This window comes from Tamandua tetradactyla, chromosome 6, assembly GCF_023851605.1.
Source record: "Tamandua tetradactyla isolate mTamTet1 chromosome 6, mTamTet1.pri, whole genome shotgun sequence".
Lineage (NCBI taxonomy): Eukaryota > Metazoa > Chordata > Mammalia > Pilosa > Myrmecophagidae > Tamandua > Tamandua tetradactyla.
The window spans coordinates 140,118,851-140,145,839 of record NC_135332.1 but is presented as its reverse complement, the minus strand read 5'-3'; the positions used below and the strand labels follow the sequence as shown (position 1 = coordinate 140,145,839).

General features: G+C 38.9%; 1 protein-coding gene across 1 annotated transcript in view; it reads right to left on the bottom strand.

The window, feature by feature from the left end:
- The window catches only part of PTDSS1 (phosphatidylserine synthase 1), a 67,719-nt gene extending 40,791 nt beyond the window's left edge, over positions 1–26,928 (bottom strand). The window contains exons 1-4 of the mRNA XM_077167276.1: positions 26,609–26,928; positions 17,641–17,732; positions 6,152–6,196; positions 3,157–3,281 (exon numbers count right to left, since the gene is read on the bottom strand). Coding sequence (XP_077023391.1) covers positions 3,157–3,281; positions 6,152–6,196; positions 17,641–17,732; positions 26,609–26,787 — 441 coding nt within the window. The 5' untranslated portion in view covers positions 26,788–26,928. The remainder of the gene's footprint in view (positions 1–3,156; positions 3,282–6,151; positions 6,197–17,640; positions 17,733–26,608) is intronic.
- Positions 26,929–26,989: the final 61 nt, after the last annotated feature.

The following is a 26,989-nucleotide window of genomic DNA, read 5'->3' as shown; positions in this document are numbered from 1 at the left end:
ATACAGATGTAATAACTATGCTTACTTGATCCTATGACACACCCTTTTCATACTATATTCTTTCAAGAAATAGGACGAATATTCCAATATATTATAATGTATGGTATAATTAATATAAGATTATCTTCCCCCCAAAAGCTGTACCTACAATTGATGGTGCATCTTAAAATTAATGTTGACTTCCGGAACTCACTGATTTATCTTAAAGTCACCCAAGGAGAGATGGGCAGGTGTGATATATTCCTACTGTGAAACACAGTACCACCTATGAAATAATTCTCCCATAAAAACTGAACCCGAATCCAATCTAGCCTCTACATCTAACTCCCAGTTTATAGGAAATACAGGGAGACAAAGGAACACATTCAAAGATACCATGCGAAAGCAAGATGCAAAATCCAGGCACCAGAAACTCTAGAGAATAAATGATATGGTTTCTTCAACAAATAAATTTCAAGGGCAAAAAAAGTGAGGGGGAGTAAACTACAAGAGATTTAAGAGCTACATCAACTAGATTTTAAAAGCCACTTTTGAGTTCTTTGGGGACTGTAACTGTGACATTCGGATGCCCCTGTGATGTCAAATTCCTAGATGTCAAGAGTGTAATTAGACTCAGTCTCCTCCCACTGGCTATCAGAACTGGATCAACAGCAGCAAAACACCCTCAAGACAGTTCACCACTTTTGCACAAAAAACAAACAAACAAAAATTGATGTGATTTGAAAATAACATAAACGGGGTTCTATTTCCATCAATTTCTATTTCATAAGCTACAGTGAGGATTAAAGCACTTATTATGATTAGGTCTTACGTACTTGAAACACAGTCAAAGGACAAGTACAGGTTTTGGAGCTAGAGAGATCTCCCGACTTGTTCTTTGCGCAAGACAGTTTTCCATTTTAAGCTTTTATTTCCTCCTCTGTAAAATGGGGCTATTAATGTGCAGCGTGGAGGCCAGGGAGGCTTATGCAGAAAGTACAGCACACTGAGCACGGAGCCCAGCAGAGCAGATGGTCAACAATCAATGACTGCTACGATCCTCATCCTCCCTCATCATCATCATCATCATCATCAATAAAAGCTAGAAAATTACCATCCAACATTGTCTACCATAGAGTAAGAAACCCCAAAACAGATCCTAAGCCTTTTAAATAACTTTTGGCATTCTTATTTTTGCCTTTAGCATATCCCTTAAAGTAGTTAAAGGTAAAATCTGGAAGGAACACTCCAGAAAGGGTCTGACCAGTCACTACAGTAGAATGATTACTCCTTGGACCTCATATGAAGTTCCTTCATAGTGTTTCCTGTTTGTCAAAGTAAACCTGTCTACAGCCCAATATGCCTGTTCTTTTCTTTTTTCTGAGCATTGCCAGGTTTTTCTGCACACTATATCAACTGTTAGACATTACCAAAAAAAAAAAATTGGAAAAGAACAGCATTAAAAAATGTCTTTTCCAAAGGAAAAGATGTTTATTTGGTACAAAATTTGTATTTTGGGTATTGCATTATCTAATTTAACTTGTATGGTCAGTTTATTATAACACCATAATAATATGGAATCTTGAAGAGTGGGAGATCTTGTTGGTTTGTACAGGTTAGTATGATGCCCTGATACATCCAAGTAATTTGGGCAGAAAATAAAAAAGTATTTGCAAAGTCCCTTTGGGGGACTGGGGAAAAAAGAAGTATTAAACTTCCCCATCTGGGGAATTCCTGCTATTCTCACAAGCAGTGGAGACAACCAAATCAATAGGTTGAGACCTTGATCTTGGGGTTTGCTTCTATGAGACTTATTCCTGCAAAGGAGAGGCTAAGCCAACTTATAATTATGACTGAGAGTCACCCCCAGAAAACCTCTTTTGTTGCTCAGATGTAGTCTCCTTCTCTAAGCGAACTTGGCAGGTAAACTCACTGACCTCCCTCCTCTGTGGGATATAACTCCCAGGGGTGTAAATCTCCCTGGCAATGTGGAAAAGAACTCCTGGGATGAGCCGGGACCTGGCATCATGAGATTAAGAAAGCCTTCTTGACCAAAAAGGGGGAAGAGAGAAATGAGACAAAATAAAGTGTCAGTGGCTGAGAGATTTCAGAGTTGAGAGGTTATCCTGGAGGTTATTCTTATACAATATAAAGATATCTCTTTTAGTTTATGGTGTATTAGAGTGGCTGGAGGGAAGTACCTGAAACTGTTGAGCTGTATTCCAGTGGCCTTGATTCTTAAAGACGACTGTATAACTACATAGCTTTTACAATGTGACTGTGTGATTGGGAAAATCTTGTGTCTGATGGTTCCTTTATCCAGGGTATGGACAGACGAGTAAAAAACTAAGGACAAAAATAAATAAATAAATAATGGTGGGGGAGGGATAAGGGGTAAAATAAATCATCGTAGATTACAATACTAGCGGTCAGTGAGAGGGATGTATGAGTTTTTTCTTTTTTCTTTTTATTTCTTTTTTCTGGAGCAATGCAAATGTTCTAACAATGATCATGATAACGAATCCACAATTACGTGATGATACTGTGGACCAATGATTGTATACTTGGGATGGGCTGTATGTGTATGAAGATACTTTTTTTAAAAAAGTCTTTTTGATAAAAGCCCAGATACAGAGTAGTTTTTACCAAGAATAAACTTTTTAATGGTTTAATCAAAGTAATGAATGAAGTCACCTAAGTAACTACAAAAGGCCCTGCCTGGAAGTGGTAGGCAGGATCACAGCATCAGGGAGGGAGGCTGGGGCGAGCAGTGTGATGAGAACGATGGTGGCAAGAGCAGTGCCATTCCTGAGTACCTGGGACTTACTCCCAAGAACCCCCCAAAAACCATCTTCACCTTACGTAAAAAAGCAAACAGGCTAAAAGCACTTCGCCCAATGTCCTACTGTTGAAAAGCAATGGTGGCGGAATTTGAGCCCAAGGCTGATTGCAGATAATGTCCACTCTCTTCCTTCCTACTACATCCCTCTGCTCTATGAAAGGATTTCATTTCCCTGGACTCTATTACATGTAGAAAACACACACCTCTCAACAACGTTCCCAGACACCTGGTCTTTAGATATCTACACCAGAAATATAGAGAAGGAACTATTTAAAATGTGAAGTCGACTACCTTATACACCCAACGTCTCTAAGAGACCGATGACAAGTACATACCATGACATCTGCTTCCCTCGTGGCGTACCGAAGATTTGGATCGAGCCAATACATTATAGATTTAACTTGCTCAAAATTCAGGAAGAGCAGGAATACCAGGAACAGGAAGTAGAGCACACTGAGGCCTGAAGGGACAAGAACACATTGTCAAACACTCAGAACATTTTAGACCCAAGCAGCTTACTATCCAATCAGGCACTAATATTGAAGAACGCTCTGTGAAAACCCTTCCTACAATCTGGTGTTTTTTGATTAGGGAGTCTAATAAATAGTCCTAGCTCAGATTGAGGAGGTTCTGTCTGCTTGAACTGAGAGCTGAAGGACTAGCAGATAAAGGGTGTATAGACAGGAGTGGAGGGTAGATGCAACATGCAGGCAGCACAAAGGACGTGCACACAGGTCTCTGAAAAGAGAAATGTTCAGGATGGGACATGTGCCTGGGGTCCTGGCAGAAAGAAGCCCAAGCAAGATGGCACTGCAGTGACAGGGCCAGGTCACACAGGCTTCAAGGCCATGGCAAAGATTCCAGATTTTATCTCAAGTGAGATGGGGAGCACTTGAAGAGTTTTAAGTAGGGAGATAAGATGATCTAGGTGACTTTTTACAAGGGTGGCTGTGCGAGTTGGGACAAGAGGAAGGGAAGAATGGGTCTGGACAGTCAAGTCCGGGGGCCAGCTGGATGGTCCAGTGAGAGGAGAGGGATGACACAGGGCCGTCTGTCAGATTCCTACACTCCAAATGAGCCCTTGCAGGCATCATTTTATTGTAACACAATAATTGCTATCTTAATAATCATTCTGAATCATTTAAAAACAGAAAGTCAATGATGTACTCTAAGAAGGCAAAAGCCTGTATAATTCATTCTAGAAAGATTTGGAAACCACCAATGGCTTTGTAATTCTTTTGTTGATCCCACTAGAATTAAAATCTGTGTATGTAGGACATCCAGACACTATGATACAAATGACCTTGGATCACAGAACCCCATCCAAATTTGGCTCAGCGCTAATCTCCAGTGAGCCGCTCCAGAGGAGAGAACATCCGTGGCTGGAATGAAATGCACTATAACTGTGACAGCGCCAGGCCTCCCAACGGGCCCCTCTCCCAGTCCCGAGAGTGCTCAGAGCAGTGTGGCCGACCCATGGTTGGGCATTCTGGGGACCCAGGGAACACATATCTTTGAGCTCATTGATATGAGGACCTCCTTAGGTTTGTACTTATGCACCAACTATTTTTATGGATTTTCACTTGAACACCTCCCATTGTAACTTTTTATTATAATCCTTTGGAAATAATTGTTTTAAGACAGAAAGAAAGTCTCTGTGGAGCAGGACTTCATAAGCTGGAGTTCATGGTTGGGTGTCAAGATTTGTGCTGCCCAGGATATTACCTAGTTTTCATCAGATTATCAAAACACTCCATGATCTCAAAAAAGGTCTCGGGGAAGAAATAAAACTGCTCTTTAGGTACAATGGATCATCTGAAACAGGAAAAATTAAGATACAGCCTACAGGCTGAAATAACCTGTGACTTTCAACAGTGATATTAAGTCTATTAGATATACATGATACAGCAGGAACTATCCTTTTAAAAACGTAAATGAAGTCATGTCACTCCTCTGCAGAAAACCCACGTATGACCTCTTTTTCTTATAAAATATCCCCTTCTAATTATTTATTTATTGTCCTTATTTATTTTTACTCATCTGTTCATACCATGGATAAAGGGGGCACCAGCCACTAGGTTTTCACAATTACACAGACATACTATATAATTATATAATCATTCCATGACTTTTTGCTGTCCTTGAGGTCTGAGCTTGCTATCCTGGCCCCCAGCCCTATAGGATTCGGTCTATGTCTGGCTCTGTGATCTCTCTTCCAGCTCTCTAGTCTGGCTTCACTGGCCGGGCACACTTCATTTTAGCAGACTTTCCTTTGTCTGCAATGCCCCCACTCCCATTCCATCCATCTTACAAGGTTCGGTCCTTCCTTGCATGCAGGTTTCAGCTTAAGCCTTAATCCACTAGGGTTTCTGCATAACCCAAGCTGAAGCATCTACCCAGTCACTCTCACTACACATGGTTTTGATAGACTTGCTAACACTTTATGACATGTGAATTTTGGTATTACTTATTTGCTTAATAATTTGTGTACAACAGCTCCCCTGTACGGGCAGTGCCTGGGACAGACTCTTGTCCATCTGGTCCTCCCTGCAGCCTCAGTTCAGGGCAGTACCCACCACACAACAACACTCAGCCCACACCTGCTGAACAAATGGCAACGAGTTCACCAAACAATAGGCAACCATTAGGAAATATCCATTTTTAGAGTCCTTTTACAGTTTTATATAAGATTATATTTTCCAAACCTAAAATAATTCATTTGATGTCTTATTTAGACAAGATGAAGCCAATAACCAAATGATGAAGTTTTAAAGATTTATTTTAAATCTATTCAGGGAATTTGACTATTTGGACTAGAAAATCAGGTAAAAATAAGACAACCAATATTTAAATGAGATGTCAATAACTAAACCTTAGTTAAAATTAGGGCTGTTTGTCCAAAAGCTTCTCCCTTTTCCAAGTTCTTGCCCATTCATATCTTTGAGTTTTCATTCCCTCCCAGACACTGATAAGACAAATGTGCTCGTAAGGAACGTGCCTTAGCAAACAGCTAAGTAACCAAATAGTAACCAAAAGAAATACGAAGGCACATAAAGGAAAACAAGTAAATGTTCTGCACATTAAGAAGCAACAGTTCCAGAAAGGGGCATGTCGGGCTGAAACAGCTCACATGTTAAGAGGACAATAAGATATCACCGATACTTTATTTTGTGGCAGAGAATTTTAATTAAAAAAAATTATAGTAGGACAACAAAAAATAAAAAGCTATAAAGTTTTAACTGTAGAGTAGTATGTAAGCCTACTATATTGGTACACAGAAAAAAATGTTTTAAGTAAAATATACTTTTAAATCTATTAATGGAAGCTTACCAAAAACCATTCTCCACAAGGCTGGATGAGGTCGGGTAAATGGACCTGTAGGTAGATAACATTATAGAATTAGAATCAACTGGTTTCAGACAGAGGAAACCAAAGCTAAATAAAGTGATGCTGATGTCCATACAATAATAATTAAAAGTTCTTTTGTTAAAAAAAAAAAAAGACCCTTTCTACATAAATATTTTGAGGCTGAAGTCTAGCTCGAAATATTTCATCAATATTATATCAGTCACCACAATCATAAACGCACCACTCTCCAAAATATAAGTTTTTTAAAACTTTTCTTTAGAACTCTGAAGATAATATCCCATGGAAACAACATTATAACAGTGAGTAGGTTACTTAGAATATGAATTTTAAGGATATAGTGTAATACATATTGCACCTTAACAAGTGAAATCTTCCAGCTACCCAGGAGCCCCAGAGAAAGAGATTCTGGACATCCCAGTTATGTGTGTAGAAAAGAGAGACAGAGAGAAAGAGCAAAAGAGAGATCAACAGAGAGAGAGGGAGGCAGAGAGAAGAAGATGAAAAACAGAAAGAGAAAAAAGAGAAAAAGAGAGATAGATACAGATGGACAGAGAGGAAAACAGAGGGAGCAGGAGTGGGGAGAGAAAGGGGAGAGAGGGAGAAAGAGAAGGAGAAAGACAGGCAGAAAGAAAAAGAGAGACAGAGAGAGTAAGGCTGGGGAGAATGAGAAAAGTAGAGGGAGACAGAGAAAGAGACGGAGAGACAGAGACAGAAGAGAAAGACTTTTGACAGCCTTCCTATGTTTGGATCACATATTTCAAGGGGAGATGCCAGCGTTGTTTCCCAGTCTTCTTTACAACCAGGACTCGGTCCTTTAGTTACACCTGTGACAGACTTGCCCTCAGGAGCTGGTGACACTTGGGAGTTGGTATGAAGAGCTCTGCCTCATCCCAAATTTAATGAATGACATGAAGATACACATGCAAGAAGCTCACAAACCCCAAAGAGGATTAACTCAAAGAGAATCACACCCAGATACACAGTCAAACTCTCAAGGAGAAGAGGACAAGGAAAGAAAAGCAATGTGTTATGTAAAAGGAGGTCCTAATAAAATTAAGTCCTGGTCTCTCATCAGAAACAACAGAAGCAAAGAGGCAGTGGAATGAAGTAATTAAAATGCAGAGAGCAACAACTGCCACCAGGAATTTTATATCTGGTTGTCTTTCAAAACTGAGGGAGCAATTAAGACATTCCCAGATAAACAAAAGCTGAGGGAGTTTGTCACCTGCCTACAAACAATGCTAAAGGGAGTTTTTCAGACTGAAAGGAAAGAAAACTAGACTGTGATTCAAAGTAGATTGAGACATGAAGACCTCCAGTAAAGGTAATCATCTAGGCAATTATAAATGCCTATACCATGGTATTGTATTTTTTGGTATGTAACTCCACTTCTTACAGGTGCTAAAATGCAAATCCATAAAAAGGAATGATAAATCTGTGGTTTTAGAAATACAATGCATAAAGATAAAATTTGTAACAAGTAAAACAAAAAGGTGGGGAGAAGTTGGGTACAGAAATAGTGAATGTGTATTCTATTGAAGTTAACTTGGTATCAAATCAAATTATTATCAGAGATTCAGGATGTTAAATTTAAGGCCCATAGTAACCATAAAGAAAACATATGAAAAATATATACGCAAAGAAATGAGAAGAGATGGCCATCTCTTCTCATTTCTTTGCGTATATATTTTTCATATGTTCTCTTCTCATTTCTTTGCGTATATATTTTTCATATGTTTTCTTTGTGGTTACTATGGGCCTTAAATTTAACATCCTGAAATCACAAGGGAAATTAAGAAATGCTATGAGGCAAATGAAAATGAAAACACAACATCTCAGAACTTATGGGATGCTGCAAAAGCTGAGAGGGAAATTTGTAGTCCTAAATGCTTATGCTAAAAAAAGAGGATCTCAAATTAGAGAGCTAATCTCACAACTACAGGATTTAGAAAAAAAAAGAGTAAGCTAAACCCAAAGCAAGCAGAAGGAAGAAAATAACAAAGATCAGAGCAGAGATTAATGAAACAGAGGATAAAAAACAACAAAATCAACAAAACCAAAGTTGGTTCTTTGGAAAGAGCAATACAATTGACAAATCTTTAGCTAGACTGACAAAGAAATAACTAAAGACAAAAATAACTAAAATCAGAATGAATATGGGGACATTACTACTAACCTGACATGGACTGAATTGTGTACCCAAAGCCGAACATGATCTTGCTCTTGGTCAACATCCTGGTGGGTGTGGACCCACTGTAAATAAAATCTCCTGAAGATGTGACTTCAGGTAAGGTATGACAAAAATGAATCAGGCTGAGGCTTAATACAGATTACGGGAATCCTTTATAAGCAGAGACACAATCAGATAGAGAGAGAAAGCCACAGAAAAAAAAACAAAGTCAATGGAAACTGGAGAGACAGGAGAGACCACCATGTGCATTGCCATGTAACAGAAAAGCCAACAAGGATCACCAGTAACCAGCCCCCGAATGCCACCGTCTTCTGGAAAAAGCATTGCTTTGCTGATATCTTGATATTGGATTTCTTCCAACCTCAAGACCATGAACCAATACATTCCCATGGCTTAAGCAAGCCCATTGTATGGTATGTGTTTTAGCTGTGGGAAACTAAAACATGACTCACAGAAATGAAAAGGATAATAACAGGATACTATGAACAACTGTATGCCACCAAATTAGATAACCCAGATAAAATGGACAAATTCCTAGAAGAAAAGAGACTACATAACCTGACTCAAGAAGAAACAGAATATCTCAACAAATCAGTAAGAAGAAAAGAGATATAATCAGTAATCAAAAACCTCCCAACAAAGAGAGGCTCAGGAGCAGATGGCTTCACTGGTGAATTTTACCAAACATTCTAGGAATTAACACAAACATTGCTCAAACTCTTCCAAAAAAAACTGAATAAGAGGGAAAACTCCTGAACTCATTCCATAAGACCAGCTTCTACCTAACACCAAAGCCAGATAAAGATATAAGAAAACAAAATTACATATCAATATCCCTCATGGATATAGATGAATAAATCCTCAACAAAATCTTATCAAACTGAAGCATATTTTACCTCAGGTTATGCAAAGGTGGTACAGCATAAGAAAATCAACTGATATAAGATACCACATTATAGAGCAAAGGAAAATAAACACATGATCATCTCAATTAATGAAGACAAAATATTTGACAAAACCCAACACCCCCCAAAAAACACTTAGAAAACAAGGAATAGAAGGAACCTTCCTTAACATAGTAAAAGGCATATATGAAAAACCCACAGCTAACTTCATATTCAATGTTGAAAGACTCAAAGGTTTCCCCCTAAGATCTGAAACAAGACAAGGATGCCCACTGTTACCACTGTTATTCAACATTGTACTGGAAGTTCTAGACAGAGCAATTAGGCCAGAAAAAGATATAAAAGGCATCCAAATTGGAAAGGAAGAAGTAAAACTTTCCCTATTTGTAGATGACATTATCCTATATGTAGAAAATCCTGAAAAAATTCACAACAAAGCTACTAGAGCTAATAAAATTCAGCAATGTGGTAAGGTATAAGATGAACATGCAAAAATCAGTAGTGTTTCTATACACTAGAAATGAACAATCTGGAGAGGAAATCAACAAAAAAATTCCATTAACAATAGCAATCGAAAGAATCATACCTAGGAGTAAATTTATCCAAGGATGTAAAGGATTTGTACATGGAAAACCACAAAATATTGCTTTAAAAAAAACAAAGAAGACCTAAATAACAGAAGGACATTTGTGTTCATGGATTGGAGGACTAAATATCCTTAAGACGTCAATTCTACCAAAAGTGATTTACAGATTGAATGCAATTCCAATAAAAATTCCAATAGTCTTCTTTGCAGGAAAGCAAAAGTCAATCGTCAGATTTATATGGAGGGTAAGGGGGTCCCAAATAGCCAAAACATCTTGAAAAAGAACAACAAAGAAGGAGGACTCCCATGAACCAATTTTAAAACTTACTATAAAGCTACAGAAATTAAAACAGTGGTACTGGCACAAGGACAGACATATAGACCAATGAAATCAAATTGACAGTTCAGAAATAAGCCCTTATATCTATCACCAATTAATTTTTAACATGGGTGCTAAGTCCACTCGTTGGGGAAAGAATAATCTCTTTTAACAAATGACACTGGGAAAACTAGATGTCCATATGCAAAAGAATGAAGTTAAATTCCTATCTCACACCATATACATAAATTTACCCAAAACAGGTCAACAACTTAAATAAAAGAACAAAAAATATAACTCCTAGAAGAAAACATAGGAAGCATCTTCAGGACTTTGTGTTAGGCAACTGTTTCTTAGACTTTACACCAAAAACACAATAAACAAAAGGAAAAATAGAAATATGGGACTTCATCATGAAAGTAAAAAGACAACCTACGGAATGGGAGAGTATATTTAGAAACCACATATCTCATAAGGGTTCAATATCCAGAATATATAAAGAAATCCTACACTCAACAACAAAAAAGACAATCCAATTAAAAAATGGACAAAAGACTTGAATAAACATTTCTCCAAAGAAGATACACAAATGGCTAAAAGGCACATGAGAAGATGCCCAATATCATTAGCCATTAGGAAAAGAGGAAACAACAAAAACCACAGTGAGATACCACATCCACCAGAATGGCTACTATTAAAAAAATAGAAAATAACAAGCATTGAAGAGGATGTGGAGAAATAGAAGCCCTCATTCACTGTTGATGGGAATGTGAAATGGTGCAGCTGCTATGGAAGACAGTTTAATGGTTCCTCAAAAAGTTAAGTCTGAGTCACCATATGACCCAGGAATCCCACTTCTAGGTATAAACCTAAAGGAACTGACAGCAGGGACTAGAACAGAAGTGTGCATGCTTATAGCGGCCTTATTCACAATTGCCAAAAGATGGTGGCAACCCAAATGTCCATCAACAGAGGACTGTGAGTGGGGGTTAGGGATTGGGCTGTTAAAGCTTAATTGGTGCAGAGTTGCTTTGGGACAACGGAAATGTTTTGGTAATGGATAGTTGCAATGGTAGTACAGCAATGTAAACGCAATTAACACCATAGAATTATATATATGAATGTGGTTATAAGGGGAAACTTTAGTTTGTATGTGTGTTATTAGAATAAATTTTTTTTATAAAACACCAAAGGACTCTATAACACAGTGAAACTTAATGTAAATTATGGATTGTGGTTAATAGTGTAATTATAATAATATTGCTTCCTCAACTGTAGTAAAGGTAGAATACTAATGCAAAGAGTTAACATTAGAGAAAACTGGGTATGTGAGGGGGGTATATGGAAACTTTTGTACCTTCTGCATGGTTTTTCTATAAACCTACAACTTTTCTTATAAAAATTTAAAAAAACCAATACAGTCTTTATTTCAGTCATCAAATCTGCCTCCTCCCAAGTGGAAAGGCTTGTCATAATCTCACACTTCTTTCTGAAAAGAAACACTGAACTTTTTAATGTAGTATTTTAAGTACATTCTAGTAGAATCTCTCACCAATAATGACATCTTTACTGTCAAAGACAGCAATGGTACTAAACATATCATCTTACTTTTAAAAAGAGAATGGAGCTGCCATTTTTCTATATTACAAACCCCAACTCTTTTGCTCATGTTACCTAGATCACCCACACTTGGCTATTCGAGTCAAGTTACCTTTAAAGAGTGTGGGGAATGCAGCAGCAGAGCTCATACATTCCAAACTGTTTACTGCCCGGGCATGTCAGCAGTACCGAGAGCAATCCTGGGAACATTTACTTTATCTCAATGACCTCACCACACTTATTTCCCAACAGCCTATTTTTTTTTTCGGTTGTCTTGTAACTAGGATTTTTTTTTCTTGCTCTGGCTATTGTTCATGAGAGGAAATTATTAGGAATGCTCCCCTTGATGTGCTTTCCATGGGGAGGTGCAGGTTGTGCTTCTTATCTGTACTTTATTTCTGATTTGCTAACAGCTGCCCGGAAAAGGTGAGATCTTCAATTCAGTTACTTATCTCCTCAATTATGCAAGAGAAATGGCTCGGCTTCTTAGGGCAGCAATGGAGAAAAAGATGCTGCTTTATTTCCTGAATTGTGGGTTCATACAAGTCACATTTAAAAACTAAAGGTGTTGTAAAAAAATCAATCTCTCAATCTAGAATACATAATTTTCTGTCAGACATTAAGAGCACGCTTAAATTAAAAAGAAATAGAAACCAAATGTCTTCTTCATGAGATGAGTTAGCATTTTAAAAATTACCTCAGAAGTTAGAAACTAAGATCATTGCTTGATTTGCCAGAATCAGTTACCTATCAATAACTCAATTTAAGGAACTAAATCTCAGGGACATATAATTCTTTTAACAAAAATCAGAAGTTGCTTCTCCAACAATTAACCTGGCCAGAGGCCCCTAGGAAGACTTTCTCAGTTTGTTTCTTCTCTGGATTAATATTACTTTAATGTTTAAAGTCCTTTCAGGAAAAATTAGAGAAGGTGAATAAAATTATCTCCAAAAAATCTCAAACCTAAGAATAAATTTTTTCCAGGAAAACAGTACTAGACAGTGAAGCTTCTGGATTGCCTTTAAACCTCAAGGAGATATAATTAGCATTATCTTAGCTCAAAGAAGTCAAATGAGCAAGAATAGACAGAGGAGAAACTCAGGAAAAGCCAGAAATACTAGTATTTCACTTTCTTCAAATATCTGTAAGAAGAGGTGGGTAATTTCTGACATTTTTCCTGCATGAATTTATTACAAAATTCAATATATATTTATTGAAAGTCTACTATAGGCCAGGCATTGGAGGTATAGGTAAGGTTTGGTCATTTTGGTAGAAGGGGTGGAAGGGGTATAGACCATTCAAGGAAGCCCTCAGAAGCTAGAAAAGTGCACCTGACGGTCACTTTTTGAAAGAAATTCCACAGCCAGTCAGAGATTCAAATAGGTTTCTAAATTTCATTCTAGCAATACAGTGGTACAGTTAAAATTACACTCAGATGGAAGAGAACACGAGAGGAGAATGGGGAAGAAGTTAGCAGGAGAGAAGATGGGTGAGGTGGACATCAGACTCCCAGTCCTTCCCTTGGTCTCACCTCAATAGTAAGGAAGGAACTCTAGAACCTAACCCTGTTGTTCACCCTATTGGCCGCCAAACAAATTTTGTTTGAGTGTCCATCTCTTCTCCATATAACTAAGGGATAAATTCTCAGCCAGACAAGGCAGTCCTATTCCCTTTTATTCTTTCAGTCAATAAATCTATTGAACATCTACCATGTGCCTGCTCCAGGCACTACAAAATCCATCCTCTAAATTGGCTGAAGGGGCAAGTCTGGAAAAGGTGTTTTAGTCTAAGAAGACACATGGGAAGAGGTGACCTCTTCTTCCACTGGACACTGTCCACCATGATAAATTCAGAACTATAGCAGCTATCTCAGGATCGCCAAGGCATCCAGGCAGAGGACAGGACTAAGACTAACATGCTGAAGACAGCAGAGCAGAAAGCTGTATAGAACTTGAGCATTCACATGTCACTGAGCTGCTGAATTAGCCAACCCTAACACCACACTACCTTGGAATTTCTTGTTATGGAAGAAAATAAACACTTTCCTTATTATTTAAGCTACTTTGAAATGACTTTTCTATTACCAATAGCAAAAAGCAGAGAACCCCATGGAGAAAGGCAAAGACCTTCTTTGTTATTTAGATACTACAAAGAATCACATGGCTACATCTCCTGTAGGAGTTGCCTATATCCACCAAGAAGACAGCATATATGAACTCATACATATGAGATAGATGGACACAGCAAATTTAGGCCTACATGCTAACATGCAGGGCAGTCTTTACAGGTCAAGGGTAACTGCATATGAAGTTACCAAAATGGAAATGTTCTGGGAATGCTAGCCACCGCAGGCACATCTCCAAAATTTCCTTTGAAGGAGAAGGCAGGTTTGGAGCTCCATTTATCCCATTCATTTTCATTACTTAATTTAAACATATGTGCCAAGGGTGGAGAGAATGGAAAATAAGGTAACAAGATACAAGCTGCATGTACATTCCACTTAGAGAAGTAGCCATCCAGCAGCAGACTTCTGCAAAGGCCTGAAGCCTAAATGTTGGCTCTAGAGCCCTCATCCCAGGGCCCGTGCCAAGAGAGGGGCAATAACTCCCCACCAGCTCTGCTGGCACCACCCAAAGTCACCCCTAATTTTAAAATATTCAATAATATTCTTTACTGTGTAAACTTACAGTTTCACTAATCTTATGTAAAGTGAGAATAAACAGATCTTTAGAAAACAAACTAGATAAATACAACGTGTTTGCTATGTACACAGGGCTTCAGGAGAAGCCCTCCAAGTCCTCCTTCCCTGACTACATTCCCAATCCAACACTGGACTGCCCTTGTCCTTTGTACACCTATCTGAAATATTATTTTTGGCATGTGCTGCCTACAGTTGAGTTGCCTCTGTGTGGGGAGTGGGGGAAGGGTAAATCAGAAATAGAGTAGGCCAATGAGAGAGTAGGAAGGTTCAGATCAATCTGCTGATCTCTGTTGGACATAAACACTTGGGAAATTGAATAGCAAAGACACGAGAACCACACACATTCTGCAGGATGTAAAGAACAAGATATAGACTGAGAATGTGCTCATTCCTTGGAAAAAGAAAAGCCAGAAATTGGCAGAAAGGATGAGAAACAGGGTGAAAGAAACATTATACAGGAAGACAGAGTGTCAAAACACATCACAACGAATTTAATATATCAGAACACAGAGTAAAGGAAAATGCAGGAGCCCAAGGCTCTAACCCCAGTCTGACAGAGGCTGACCTCATCTCATTTGTAAACCGAGCAGGCTGAACTAGATGAGCCTTAAGATTCTACCCTACTTTGCACGTATCTCAAAGTCCACCTGCAGATTAAGAAAAGTATAAAACAAACTTAAGGTTTATCTTTCTAAAAGGAAAACAAAAGCATGGTTCTACAATGGCCACTGGGCAGTTTAAATAGTTTGCCAATTAGAGGTCTTCATTAGAGAACATAGGAAAACCCAACAGAAATCACACAAAATGTTAAGTCAAATAGATTTAATCAAACTTTCAGTGCCCTTGGTGCCTTAAGAAAAACATCTGCCAACGAAGCCCCAAAACTTCAGCTCCTGGTAAAACTTCATTGCGGGCAAGGCAGTAAAATCATGGTTGGAGAGACTTATCTTTTAAAATCTTCATACTTCCAAAATGGCTCTGAATTTAGACACAAGGAAAACAAGAGTGAACAAAAAAGAAAATAAAAATGAAAGAAGTAACCTCTGAGAACTAAGTAACAAATTAAATAGTCAAGGAAAGATGAAAACTAAAGAATACACCTGATGTCTTTGGATCCATCAGTTTCCTGAGCAAGGACTGTGTTCTGATTGATTCATAAGGAAAAAAAAATCCCAAATGAGGGGACAGAAGAGATAAGAAGGAAGTAGGAATAGAGGACACAGACCAATAATGGTTGATTGTGGCATCAACTGATGACAGAGAAGTAAACAGCAGACATTCACAGGACACAGAAAGTAGAACAGCTGAGCAGAAGCCTGGCAAACATTCACCACCCCAAGAATCACCTACTCACCTTTTCAAAGTTCCAGTGCCCTTGGGGCTTTGATGGCTGAGAAACTTAAGTTGGTGTCTGACTGAGATGGAGCTTACTTACCATCCACTAATTCATATGGTACCCTTGGATGAGCTGGGGGTGAGGTGGGGGTGGGTACCCATAGCCTCTGGTGGTTCACGGGTGGCTATGATGCCTCATGCCAGAAGTGGCCAGTATGTGGTACTACATCATGTCTTTGGAAGAGAGGATGGATTTCATAGTGTCCAAGCTCTCCTCTCAACCTAAAACTCTAAGATCTTTTGTGTTGTGGTAGGAAGAAAAGAAACACTAGCAAATGGCCGCTTGAACCTTTGTTTAAAAAAGGAAGTGGCCTTATGGCTAAAAAGCTGTCTGACATTGGGGATTTTTCCTAGAAAGCAGATTCTACTGTAGGATCAAAACTTATTCATTTCATGACCCAGACATCTAATGTACACCATGTCTTTATACCCCAGTGATTGTGTATTATCAGAATCCTCAGTCTTCACGGAAAGGCCAAATTACATTTGTCGAATTTGCATAAGGCAGTTTGTCATATCTTGAAAGATTTTCATTGAAAAACTTCAAAAGCTTGAGCAACTGGAGAGTAACCTCAGCTACCCAAATAACTTGGTTATCTAGAAGGACCCATTTCCAGAGGGATTCAGAGAGCCATAGTATTAACGACTCAATTATTCCACTACAGGCAAAAACCATCTTCTTGTAAATATAATGCTATATGAGATAAGAAAGAATGTAAACCAAAATTCTACTGCCACCAGCTTGGAAAGTGTGATGGCCTGTCATAGTGCATTCCCAGGAAGGAGTTAATAACATGGATAATGAGCTTATTATATAACATACCATACTCTACTAAGAGCATGGAAGGATGTAGAAGAACATACATCTTAAAGTATGATATTTAAAACCTGAGTAGGGCTGATAGAGCATAACCCATAAAAAAAGACTAAATGACAATTTCAAATTAGCATAAAAGAAACAGGATACAAAGAGTGAGTTTTTAGAAGTGGCTACAGAGAATAAATAGAGAATATTTTAGGGAAAGGTTACTGAACGGTCATTAAAAAAAAATAAAGGAACTTATAAGGGACAATTAAGAGGTAAGGGGTGAATTTTAAGTATGGGAAAATACCAACCTTGCCTTCAAAAAAATAAAGAAAAACAAGGCTTTTTTGCCTCACTCTCTCTATAACCATGACAGGGAATAAAATTCAATGTAATAATTGTCTTTTTTTTTTTTCTGATGACGAAAATTCCTATCCTAAATTCATAATCAGTGAAGAAAGTTTATTGTGATAAAAGATCACTTAGGACAACAAAAAATTTTATTTAAGTAATACCTAACTAGCATTGACCCTGTCCTTAGCAAAGAGGAGTAACTCAGCAGTTATCAAGTTTTTTTATTATTCAGCTGATAATAACATAAACAGAACAATAGATGACATTTACGGAGAGCCTGTATTTGTCGGTCTCTGGTCACGGTGTGTAATGTGTATTTAGATAATCATCACAATAGTGCCTATCATTACCCCATTTTACAGAAGAGAAAGCACAAAACACAAAGAAGCTAGAGAACTTCTCTGTGGTTACACAGCCAAGAAGTGGCAGAATGGGCAGCCTGCCTCCAGAGACTAGGCCACTAACCACTATACAAACTCAGATGATTTTTTTTTAATTCCACCCTCTAGTTTCATCTTCTCCATGACGCACATCTTAAAAATATCAGAAGGACACAAAGCACGGGAAAAATGTGATAAAACATTACATCACTTACCATTGGGAAAAGCTAATACACTGATGATAAGAAAGAAGAAAATAACAGAGAGGATGCCCTTCCAGATGTTGTCTTCTGGACCAGAATCATCCCTGAAAATAGAAAAACAACACTGAGTATTCATCTTCAGATCTAAACAACAAACCGAGAAGGAATGAGAGCTCCATGTTCTAAAACTGGGGTACTGCTAACTTTTCATTTTGCTGAGCAAAGTCATTAAGCACCCACACAACTTCCCATGCACTATCATTTCCTAAAATAATATAATCTCATAATAAAGTCCAGTTCTTACAAGAAAGGCAATGGACAATCTTACATACCAACATAAACTCTATTCAGATGAGCATTTTCTTTAAAAAAAAAAAAAAAAACCCAGCATGTCAAAAAGTAAGGTTTATTTGGGGGAAATGCCTTTTGGCTTTAAGAATAACTAAAGATGACTTTTATGAAGTTATACAGTCAAAGTACTATATATTTGTAGCAAAGACATTTTTTAGGAATCAGAGATGAAACATATGACTATAAGGAAGAAGGCAGCACAATGAGCGTATACAATAAATTCTTAAAAATAGGCAGTTGGCTATCTAAGGTTAGAAGAAAAGGTGTGCAGCGGTGGGGAACAGTGTTAAAAAAAGAGAGAGAAAACAAAATACATATACGATTTGAAATTGCATCAGAATTAAAAGTATTATCAAGAAAAGATTGTCAACAGGTGAGTTTCCCAGCTCCCATGCCTAGTCATTTCTACTATACTACCATATTTTATATTCTCCATAATGCCAGTAGTCAAAAATAATTCCATTCGTTGGTTTATAAAAAGTTTACTGTCTGTCTCCTCCAAATAAAGTAAACTCTTCTAAGATGGGTAATCGTTCACTTGTTCATCCTAGAGCCTGGCACATAGTAGGAACTCAAGAGATATCCGTGGACTGATTCTTGATTAAGGACAACATTTATTGTGTATAATTTCCCAAATGGAAATTTTCTCAGCATTGATGGCAGGGAAGAATCAGGTTTTGACAGCTCACATAAAAGAAAAAAGAGCTGGTAACACACCTGGGGCTCAAGAGAAGCAAACAAAATGGAAAAAAAACAGATATTTAAGACAGTAGGAAGACTTTCTGAATTACTGATAATTACTGAGAGGCTAAAAGAGAGAAGTTCAATATCTCGGTTGATGGTTTTAAAAAAACAATGCAGGATGAATAGGCAGAAAATATGAGAAGGAACAGAATGGAAGGAAATATTTTAGAGAATATAAGACCAGCACCAATAAATTTTAAAAGTATAAAAGAGGTTGAGTTTATCTGGGGAAGGACTACAGTAAAAGAAATTTCAAAAGACAAATACTAAATTAAACACTAATAAAGCAGGGAACAGAATGGACAATTATTGTTGAATGGGTGCAGAGCTTCCATTGGAGGTGATGCAAAACTTAGGGTAATGGATGTTGGTGATGGTAACACAGTATTGTGACTATAAGTGATACCACTGAATTACACAATTGAAAGTGGTTAAAATAGGAAATTTTGAAGTATAATATAGATTACTATAAGAAAAATCTGAAAAAAAAACATTAATAAAGGAAAATTAAGAGGTCAAAAAATTTAAATGAGAATCAAGTTTGCACAGAAAAAGAAAAATCTAGAACACTGGAATACATGAAGTGTGGAATACAACCAAAATGAATTACCTAGCTAAGGTCAAATCCCTAGGGTGTTAGATGAAGTAGATAACATCTGAGGGAGTTAAGGAAAAGCATGGGAAAGTAGGGTTTCAGGTTCAAAAAAAGATTAACTTAGGTCTTAACTTCTAGTTAGGTTGCTAAGGTTTTGCACCCAATGAAATAATTTCTAGACTTAAGAAAGAATCAAGCATAGAAGACTTAATACACTGAAGTACTCAGTGCAGTATTTAGCACATAGGAAGTATCAGTTATGATTTGGTCACTGTTTCAGCACTTCTTATTTCTGCCCACCTATGGCTTTATCACTTATCTAGTTAATGCTTATATTTGTGCATTAACTAGATACGTGATAAAGTCAAACTAGACACGTGAATGAGACTCGGCCCTTATTCTTAAGAGGATCACAATAAATGGGTCAATGAGACACAAAAACAAATCATTTTCTTAGTACAGTATTGGCCTAAAGGAAAAGTTTTTATTTTCTGGAACTGTCTTTGATTAACTTGACAAACATCAAAAAAGTACAACTTGGGGTGGTGACATGTATCTGGTCCCAATTCATGCCATTGTCATTGTCTCCAAAGAACTTTGTGAAGGTGCAGTGAAGTTCCCACTTCCCAGCTAAAATTATGACTTACAGTCTGGGCTGTCCAATCCCCATGTGAATTTTCCTAGTCTCAGGATTCTTGCTAAACTAAGACATTTTGCTTGTCAGCAACAAAAACAAAAAGACTTTAGCTTTCAGTGCGACTCTGAATTCTAGCCAGCACTTTTCTACAGGCAATGGGGATCCAGGGAAAGAATTATCAATGAACATCCCAGTCTATAGTGCTCTGAACTTTTCAAAGAACTTTCATAGCTGGTATTTTTTTCAAGTGCTCCACAATTCTATAGGGCGAGTATTATCTTTACTTAATGGATAAGAATAAAGTTCTTGCTTTTTCTTGTTCACAATTACACACAAGTAGAGGCAGAGTATGAGTTGGTACTCTACTAATAGCTTCTAGAAAGCTGGCTCTAGATCATGATTGTCACATTCATCAATATGATACAAACATAAGCTCAGGGAAGCAAAATCCTCTTTCCTCTCCACTAAACCTGGTTGGCACCCCTGGCACTCCTGAAGGATATGGCATAGCCCTTACTACATAGAGTAAAAATACTTATTATACAGCTTACAATAAGACTGTAATTTAAGTCTCTAGAGGCTTAAGAGGTGTCCCCCCAAATACCTTTGAGCCCGGTACAGTGCTTGGCACCCAGGAGGCATTCTAAATAGAGTTGGTGCAAGATTGAGAGAGATGATGTGGCCAAGTGAGCCCTGCAACTTCAGTAAAAAGTATGAATCTCAGCCTAATCTCCCAGGGTCCACTGACAAAAACCTCCTAGGCCCTGTGCAGAGTATTCAAATACTTAAACTCCTTTGGCAAACACTGTATTTCAATGAATATAAGGAACTATCCTCAGAATAGACAGTGTCCTGAAAGCAGGACTGTAAGGAAAGTTCTAAGTTAAAAAAAAAAAAAGTAAGGACTCTGAAAACTTTTTGACCCAAATCCTGCACCAGTTTATTACCTGACTACACAGGAAGGTGTGGAATCTTCGGGAAACCAATGCCAACTCCATGAACTTGCACATACAATCTTCAGAAAAAGGCTTTCACCATGGAGCCAGGCAGACAATGTCTAGCCATTACCATCACTCCAAAGGCTGCTAAGTTGATTGTCCCATCCCCTCTCCTTCATTTACCTTTTATACGAGTCCTTGAAATCAACACACACCGGGTTGTGTTTATGAGATTAGTCACTGTTAAGAAACCTCTCTCTCCCAGTGGCAAATGTAATCCCAGGTTACAAAGTGGAGCGATGTTAACCAGCCTTTGTTTTATATTTGCATGCCACATTCATTTCATGTGATAGAAATTTATGGCTCTTGTCAAGAATTATAGCTGATATTAAAAGGAGAAGAATGCTATTTTTAATTGGCATAAATAGATACATGATTTCTTATATTTGATTCATTTGGCATTGACTGGGTGCCTATGCACAGGGAATACTGGAGCGATTCAGACATTATTTGCCCTTGAGAAACTGACATAGATACAAATATTATGAGAAATACTCTAATACAAAGTGTTTAGAAATATATAAACATTTCTTTCTCTGTGCTTCCTAGAACAATCAAGAAAAGTGTCATGGAAGGGTACCATCCAAATGGATTCTTAAATGCTGGGGGCTCCTAAGCAGGCAGGGAGAGTCGCGTGGAGCTTTGCAGTCACAGAGAGCAGCACATAGTAAGCAGCCAGCCGGGCCTGTGAGCTGCTGCATGTGCTGTGTGCAGAGGGTGGGGGCAGGGGGAGAGGGAGAAGTAGGCCTGCTCTCTAACGAAAGGCCTTCGAGTCTGGCTAGCATTTCCCTACAGGCAATGGGGCTCCCGGGAAAGACTGCAGGCAGGGACAGATGGGACCACAGTGATTGTCTTTAAAAGGTCGAGGGGAAAACAGCAGTCATTGGGTCCAACCAGGCCTGGTAAGGATACGCTTGATGGTGAACTCTAGAAGGGCAGAGACTTGGGATGGATGGAACATGGGCTGTAGAATCGCATAAAACAGTTTGCTGGAGCTGAGGCTGAGGAAGTGGTCCAGGCTGGTTTCTGAATTAGCTGAGACTGACAAACTCCTAACTTCTCTTCAGAACTCTGGGATTAGAGGGATTATATCACAAGATAAACTGATGTTATAACTGGTAACAGAACTGTTATCTAAAAGGCTAAGCATAATTATTTAAAAACAAACAAACAGGAATTAGGGCTGTTTACTGAAGAGGAGTCTGAGAGGTAGTGGCTCCCAGATATGTAATCTCTCAGGTGAGACACCACTTAACCCAAAAAACAAATATTTGAACCATCCAAATGCCTGTTTGCTACAAAAGACCCCGGAGAAATACATGGCGCATTTTTTCCTTCAATAAGTTTAAAATCTTTTAGGGACCTAAAACACCAGAAATAAAAATGAAGGTAAAAGGATGCTCATTTAAATAGTTTATATATATGATTGAAATATAGTAACTGGGGAAGAGAAATGTTCAAGGTCAATGTTAACTGGACCCAAGAGTGACCCAAGCACAGTGGCCTTTGGTCACCTCCAGGGTCTGCTTAATCCCATACAGTCATTATAGGGGATCACTAAATATGGCTGGGGTCAGAGAACAAGGACATCCAGGGTTTCCTATTACTGAGAGAGAAAGAACATAATGTACATGAAGGAAACGGGATCTAAACAACTGAATCTGCAGTATCAAGAGATGTATTCTAATGGGAATTTATATGGTCTAATGGGAAAGGAACAAGGGAAGCTGGCAGTTTTCCACAAGGGAAGTGGCACAGAAGGCCAGAAATGTGGCCCAAGGGATATGATGAACTAGAGCTCCAAAGTCACTAAGGGAAATTAAAGTAAAAACAATTATTCACCAACAAATACATCAAAAGTCTGTTCCTTCTTCTGCTCCTGGCTGTCTCCTTAATCCTGTATCAAGGAGAAACCTAACACAGACAAGGTGATAAGCACTTAGGGACAGTCAATATGTAGGATGGCAACTCCCCCCCGCCACCAACCCGACCCCTTTAAAGTAAGTCATGATTTTTGTTGGGCGAGTGCTAACAGAGGCTGCTTTCATTGTTTCATTGGCAGGTGATTCTTGAGGAGAAGGTGGGCTGCTGCAAAGTGGATTTAGTACATTTTGGTGTCTTCTGATCTAACATTGAATTTTTGAAACTAAGGTTGTTCAACATTTCCGAGTTAATCAGCCTCTGAAATCAGAGTAAATATGAGGGTACCTTGGTAATTAAACATTGAGCTTCAGACAAAGGTTTTCCTTGCCGTACCTTGGCTGAATAAATGTATAAGACATATGCCAAAGCATCTAATTTTAATATACTTATTCTAAAATATGGCAAAGCAAGCTTTTTATAATTTTAGGAGGAATCTACTAGGTAACATCTGACTTTATTTTTAAGGAGGCGGACAGGAGATTTAAATACTATGGTTTAACAGTGAGTTGGTTTACCTGCTTTTTAACGAAAGAACTACTTGGTAAATCTAAATTTGTCTCAGACTTCTGTGTGAGGTGTATAATCCTCAATCCTAAATTCTCACTTGGTCACTACAGGATGTGATATTACCCAGGTACTGATTCCCACATACTGGAAATCTGATGCCCCAAATGTATTCTATCTCCTGTTCTCTGAGACTACTAGTCTTTGAGAAACAAACTTTAAGTCCTATTTTTAAGGTTTTACTGAAAGAACTGCACTAACAGCCATCCAACTAAAATCCTGTTAGAAAATAAGGATAAGGGACTAGAGAAAATCCCTACAAAGAACACAAAATGAATAATTTTCATTTAAGAGGTCATTATTTTAAATCTTTACGGAGGAAGACAGAGATCTTTGTAATCTGCTTTAAAGGGTCAGAAATTGTTACCAAAAAAATGAGTAAGATGTAGTAAGTACAAATTATATTAATTGGGCTATTGATTTTATATAACATGAAATGTGTTATTAATTAGCTCTTCATTATGTGATTTCTGTCTCTGCACAAAATTAGTGGAAAAAATAAAAGCACCCCTTTTAGAAATGGCTATAGTCTGAAGTTCAGATTATGTTTTTTCTATTACTTTTGACCATCTCTTAAAATTAAAATTTATTTCTTATACTTTCACTTATACTTTCTTTTACTTTCACAATTTATTAACTGCTTTGGCAGAGTATGTTGTAAAAGGGGAAATTCTAGAAGAATGTGACTTACTATAATAGAAAAGAGGAAGAGAGATCTATTCTGAAAGAGGCTAAACTATATTGAAGATAAAAGGTTGAAACAACCTGCTCATTTTTGCTTCTCATTATTTAAAATAAAATGCCATGATTGTTTTCTAATTTCCAAAGAAATTCTCTTACTTATTTCATCACTGCCAAGTCATACAGGAGATGAAGTTAATATGAAACAGACATCTATGTCAATCAGTCAAAGCAACGTCCATTTTTCCAAAGCTTTTATCCTTTGCTTCAATTACAGAGCATATTGCATCTTCTAATATAATTTAGAAGGCATTAGCATACAATGAAATCATGTAATAACAGCTAATGTTTATTGAGCACTTACTATTTGCCATGCACTGAGCTAAACACATAGATTATCTAAAAAGATTAATCCTCACGACAGGTAATCTTATGAGGTATTATTTTATTAATATTTTCATTTTACATACAGATAAGGAAACTGAGGTTAGCAAAACTAAGTGGCCACACGGGTATTAAGTGATGAAATCAGATGATATGATGAAGTATTCGAGGGTAATCATAATTAGGGGCACAACTGATCTATCTTCAAAGCTAAAAATACATTCTTGGTCAGATTCCTTAGAAAAGTCTAGTCTTATTTCACTATATAGCAATAGCAGAAGACTATGATAATAGCAGCAGGATCCCTCAATCATTAAGGGCAAGTAATCATCATACATGCTCTATATCTTTAGGCAGTTTAATTCAAAAAGACAAATACTTCCTTAATAAGAACCAAAAGTCCAATGGATTATGGAGGTCAGGAACAAATGTGGTGTAGGAAGATGGCTTTATGAAAATCTGAATAATTGCAGTGGTTCTCAAGGGAGGCACCACTGCCATTCGTGTTTGTGTATGTCTGTGTGCATAGGGGACAAATCATTCTTTGTTGTACAATGCTGTCCCATGTATTGTGACACGTTTAGCATCCTTAAGCCCCACCCACTAAATACCAGAAGTGTTGCCCCAATCCTTGGGACCACCAAGGGAAAAAAAAAACCTACACATTTTCCAGCCTCCCTGTTGAAAACCACTGTTGGATAAAAAAACTGGGAGCCAAGCAATATCAGTTTGAGTGACTATCATGTACCAGGCACTCTGCTAAGTGCATTTATATATATATCCATTTAATCTCTGTAACTCTATATGGAGTAAGTATTTACTTCATCTTCATTTTACAGGTGTGGACCCTGAGGCCGAGGGAAAGGTTAAGTAATTTATGAAGGACACAGCCAATTTTGAAACCAAAACTACACTCATCTGGATTGGTCTTTTAAACTGTAACGATGTGGGTAGGCATGACTTTCCTTTCCTTAAGGAGGTTCATTCAAAAAATACAAATCCTTGTATAGGAACCATAGTGTGTCTGCCCGTTACACACCAGGTTTGTATTTGTTCCCTGGGTTGAGAACGAAAGGCCACATGTATAGGGATATATTTTAGGGCTACATGATATGTGAACAGACTTATACCAGAAGTGCTTTGAGTATGTGTGTATATGTTTGCAGGAGGATAGAGGGTTGTTATGTTGTATTTATCTGATAGATATAGCATTTACTATGCCACAGGCATTACAAAGTCTCCTTTCAGCATGTATGCTAAGTGGTGAACTGGCTGAGTGTGTACCACGTGATGTCTCTGCTGGTGGGCTGTGTGGCATGATGGTATTCAAGAGGTGAGGGGCATCAGCTGTGCTGGATGGGGAACCATCTGCTGCGTCCTGTGTCTAGAGCAGCAGTTTGTGTCCTGGTATAGATGGGCGGTGTTTGAGGATGGGGGAAGAGTTATGGTAGGTGACTTTGTGATGAAGAGGGGAAGCGCTGCATGGAAGAGGATTGTGGGTGGCCTCAAGTGTGCATTTTGTGTGTCTGGCACGTTGTGCTGAATACTGGAGGACTTCTGGGCGTGTGTGTGGTATGGGGTGCTGCATTCTGGAGGCGCTGTGGGTTTTGTGTAGTGTTGTGTCCTCAAAGTGGTGCATAGGAGATGATTCATGCGGTGTGCTGGGTAAGGACGGATAATGGAGGGGCTGCAGAAGGAAGGGGCCAGAGTCGTGACATGCGTGGGGCGCGATGCTGAAGGCGGTGGGAGATAGCGGCTCGGGATGACCCGCGTGTTAGGGATGTGGCGCTGTATGGGAGGCGCTGTATGGGAGAGGGTAGTTTTGAGAGGTGGGGAGTGGTTGGGGGGGAGCAAAGGGGAGGTAAAGGCGTCTAGTCCAGGGGGGTTGTAGGGGAGGCGGCTGGGGTGTGCCGTGAGACAACGCACGGGTGGAGGAGCTGCGTGGGCGGCGGGTCTGCTCTGGCTATGACTGTGTGTGCGTGGAGCAGACAGTCTGCTTCTTCAGCCCAGAGTCACATCGGGCCACCCTCTCCGCCACTGCCTCCCTCTCGCCTCTTCCCTTTGCCCTCTGGCGCTCGCCTCGCGCGGCCGGGCCCGCCTCACCTGGTGAAGGCGAAGTACATGAGGCTGACGATGGTGAAGCTGAGTAGGGTGATGGTGTGCGGCCGGTAGAAGAAGTCGATGGTGATGTCCTCCACTTGCTGCTCGTTGATCATCCGGAAATGCATCTTGTAGTTCACATCATCTTTGCTCAAGGTCCGGCTCCCCACGCAGGACGCCATGGCCCGCCTCCCCGTCCTGAGGCAGTGGCGGCGGCCCCAGCCCGCGGAGGCTGGGACCCAGGTGGTGGTGAACCGCGACAGGCCAGCGGTCGGGCGGCCGGGCCGGCTCTGGCGCCCAGCAAAGGCTGGGAACCCAGGGGAGGATCGGCGCGGGAGGGCGGGGTCGCGGCGCAGACGACGCGGTCTTGGGCGGGGGGCGCCG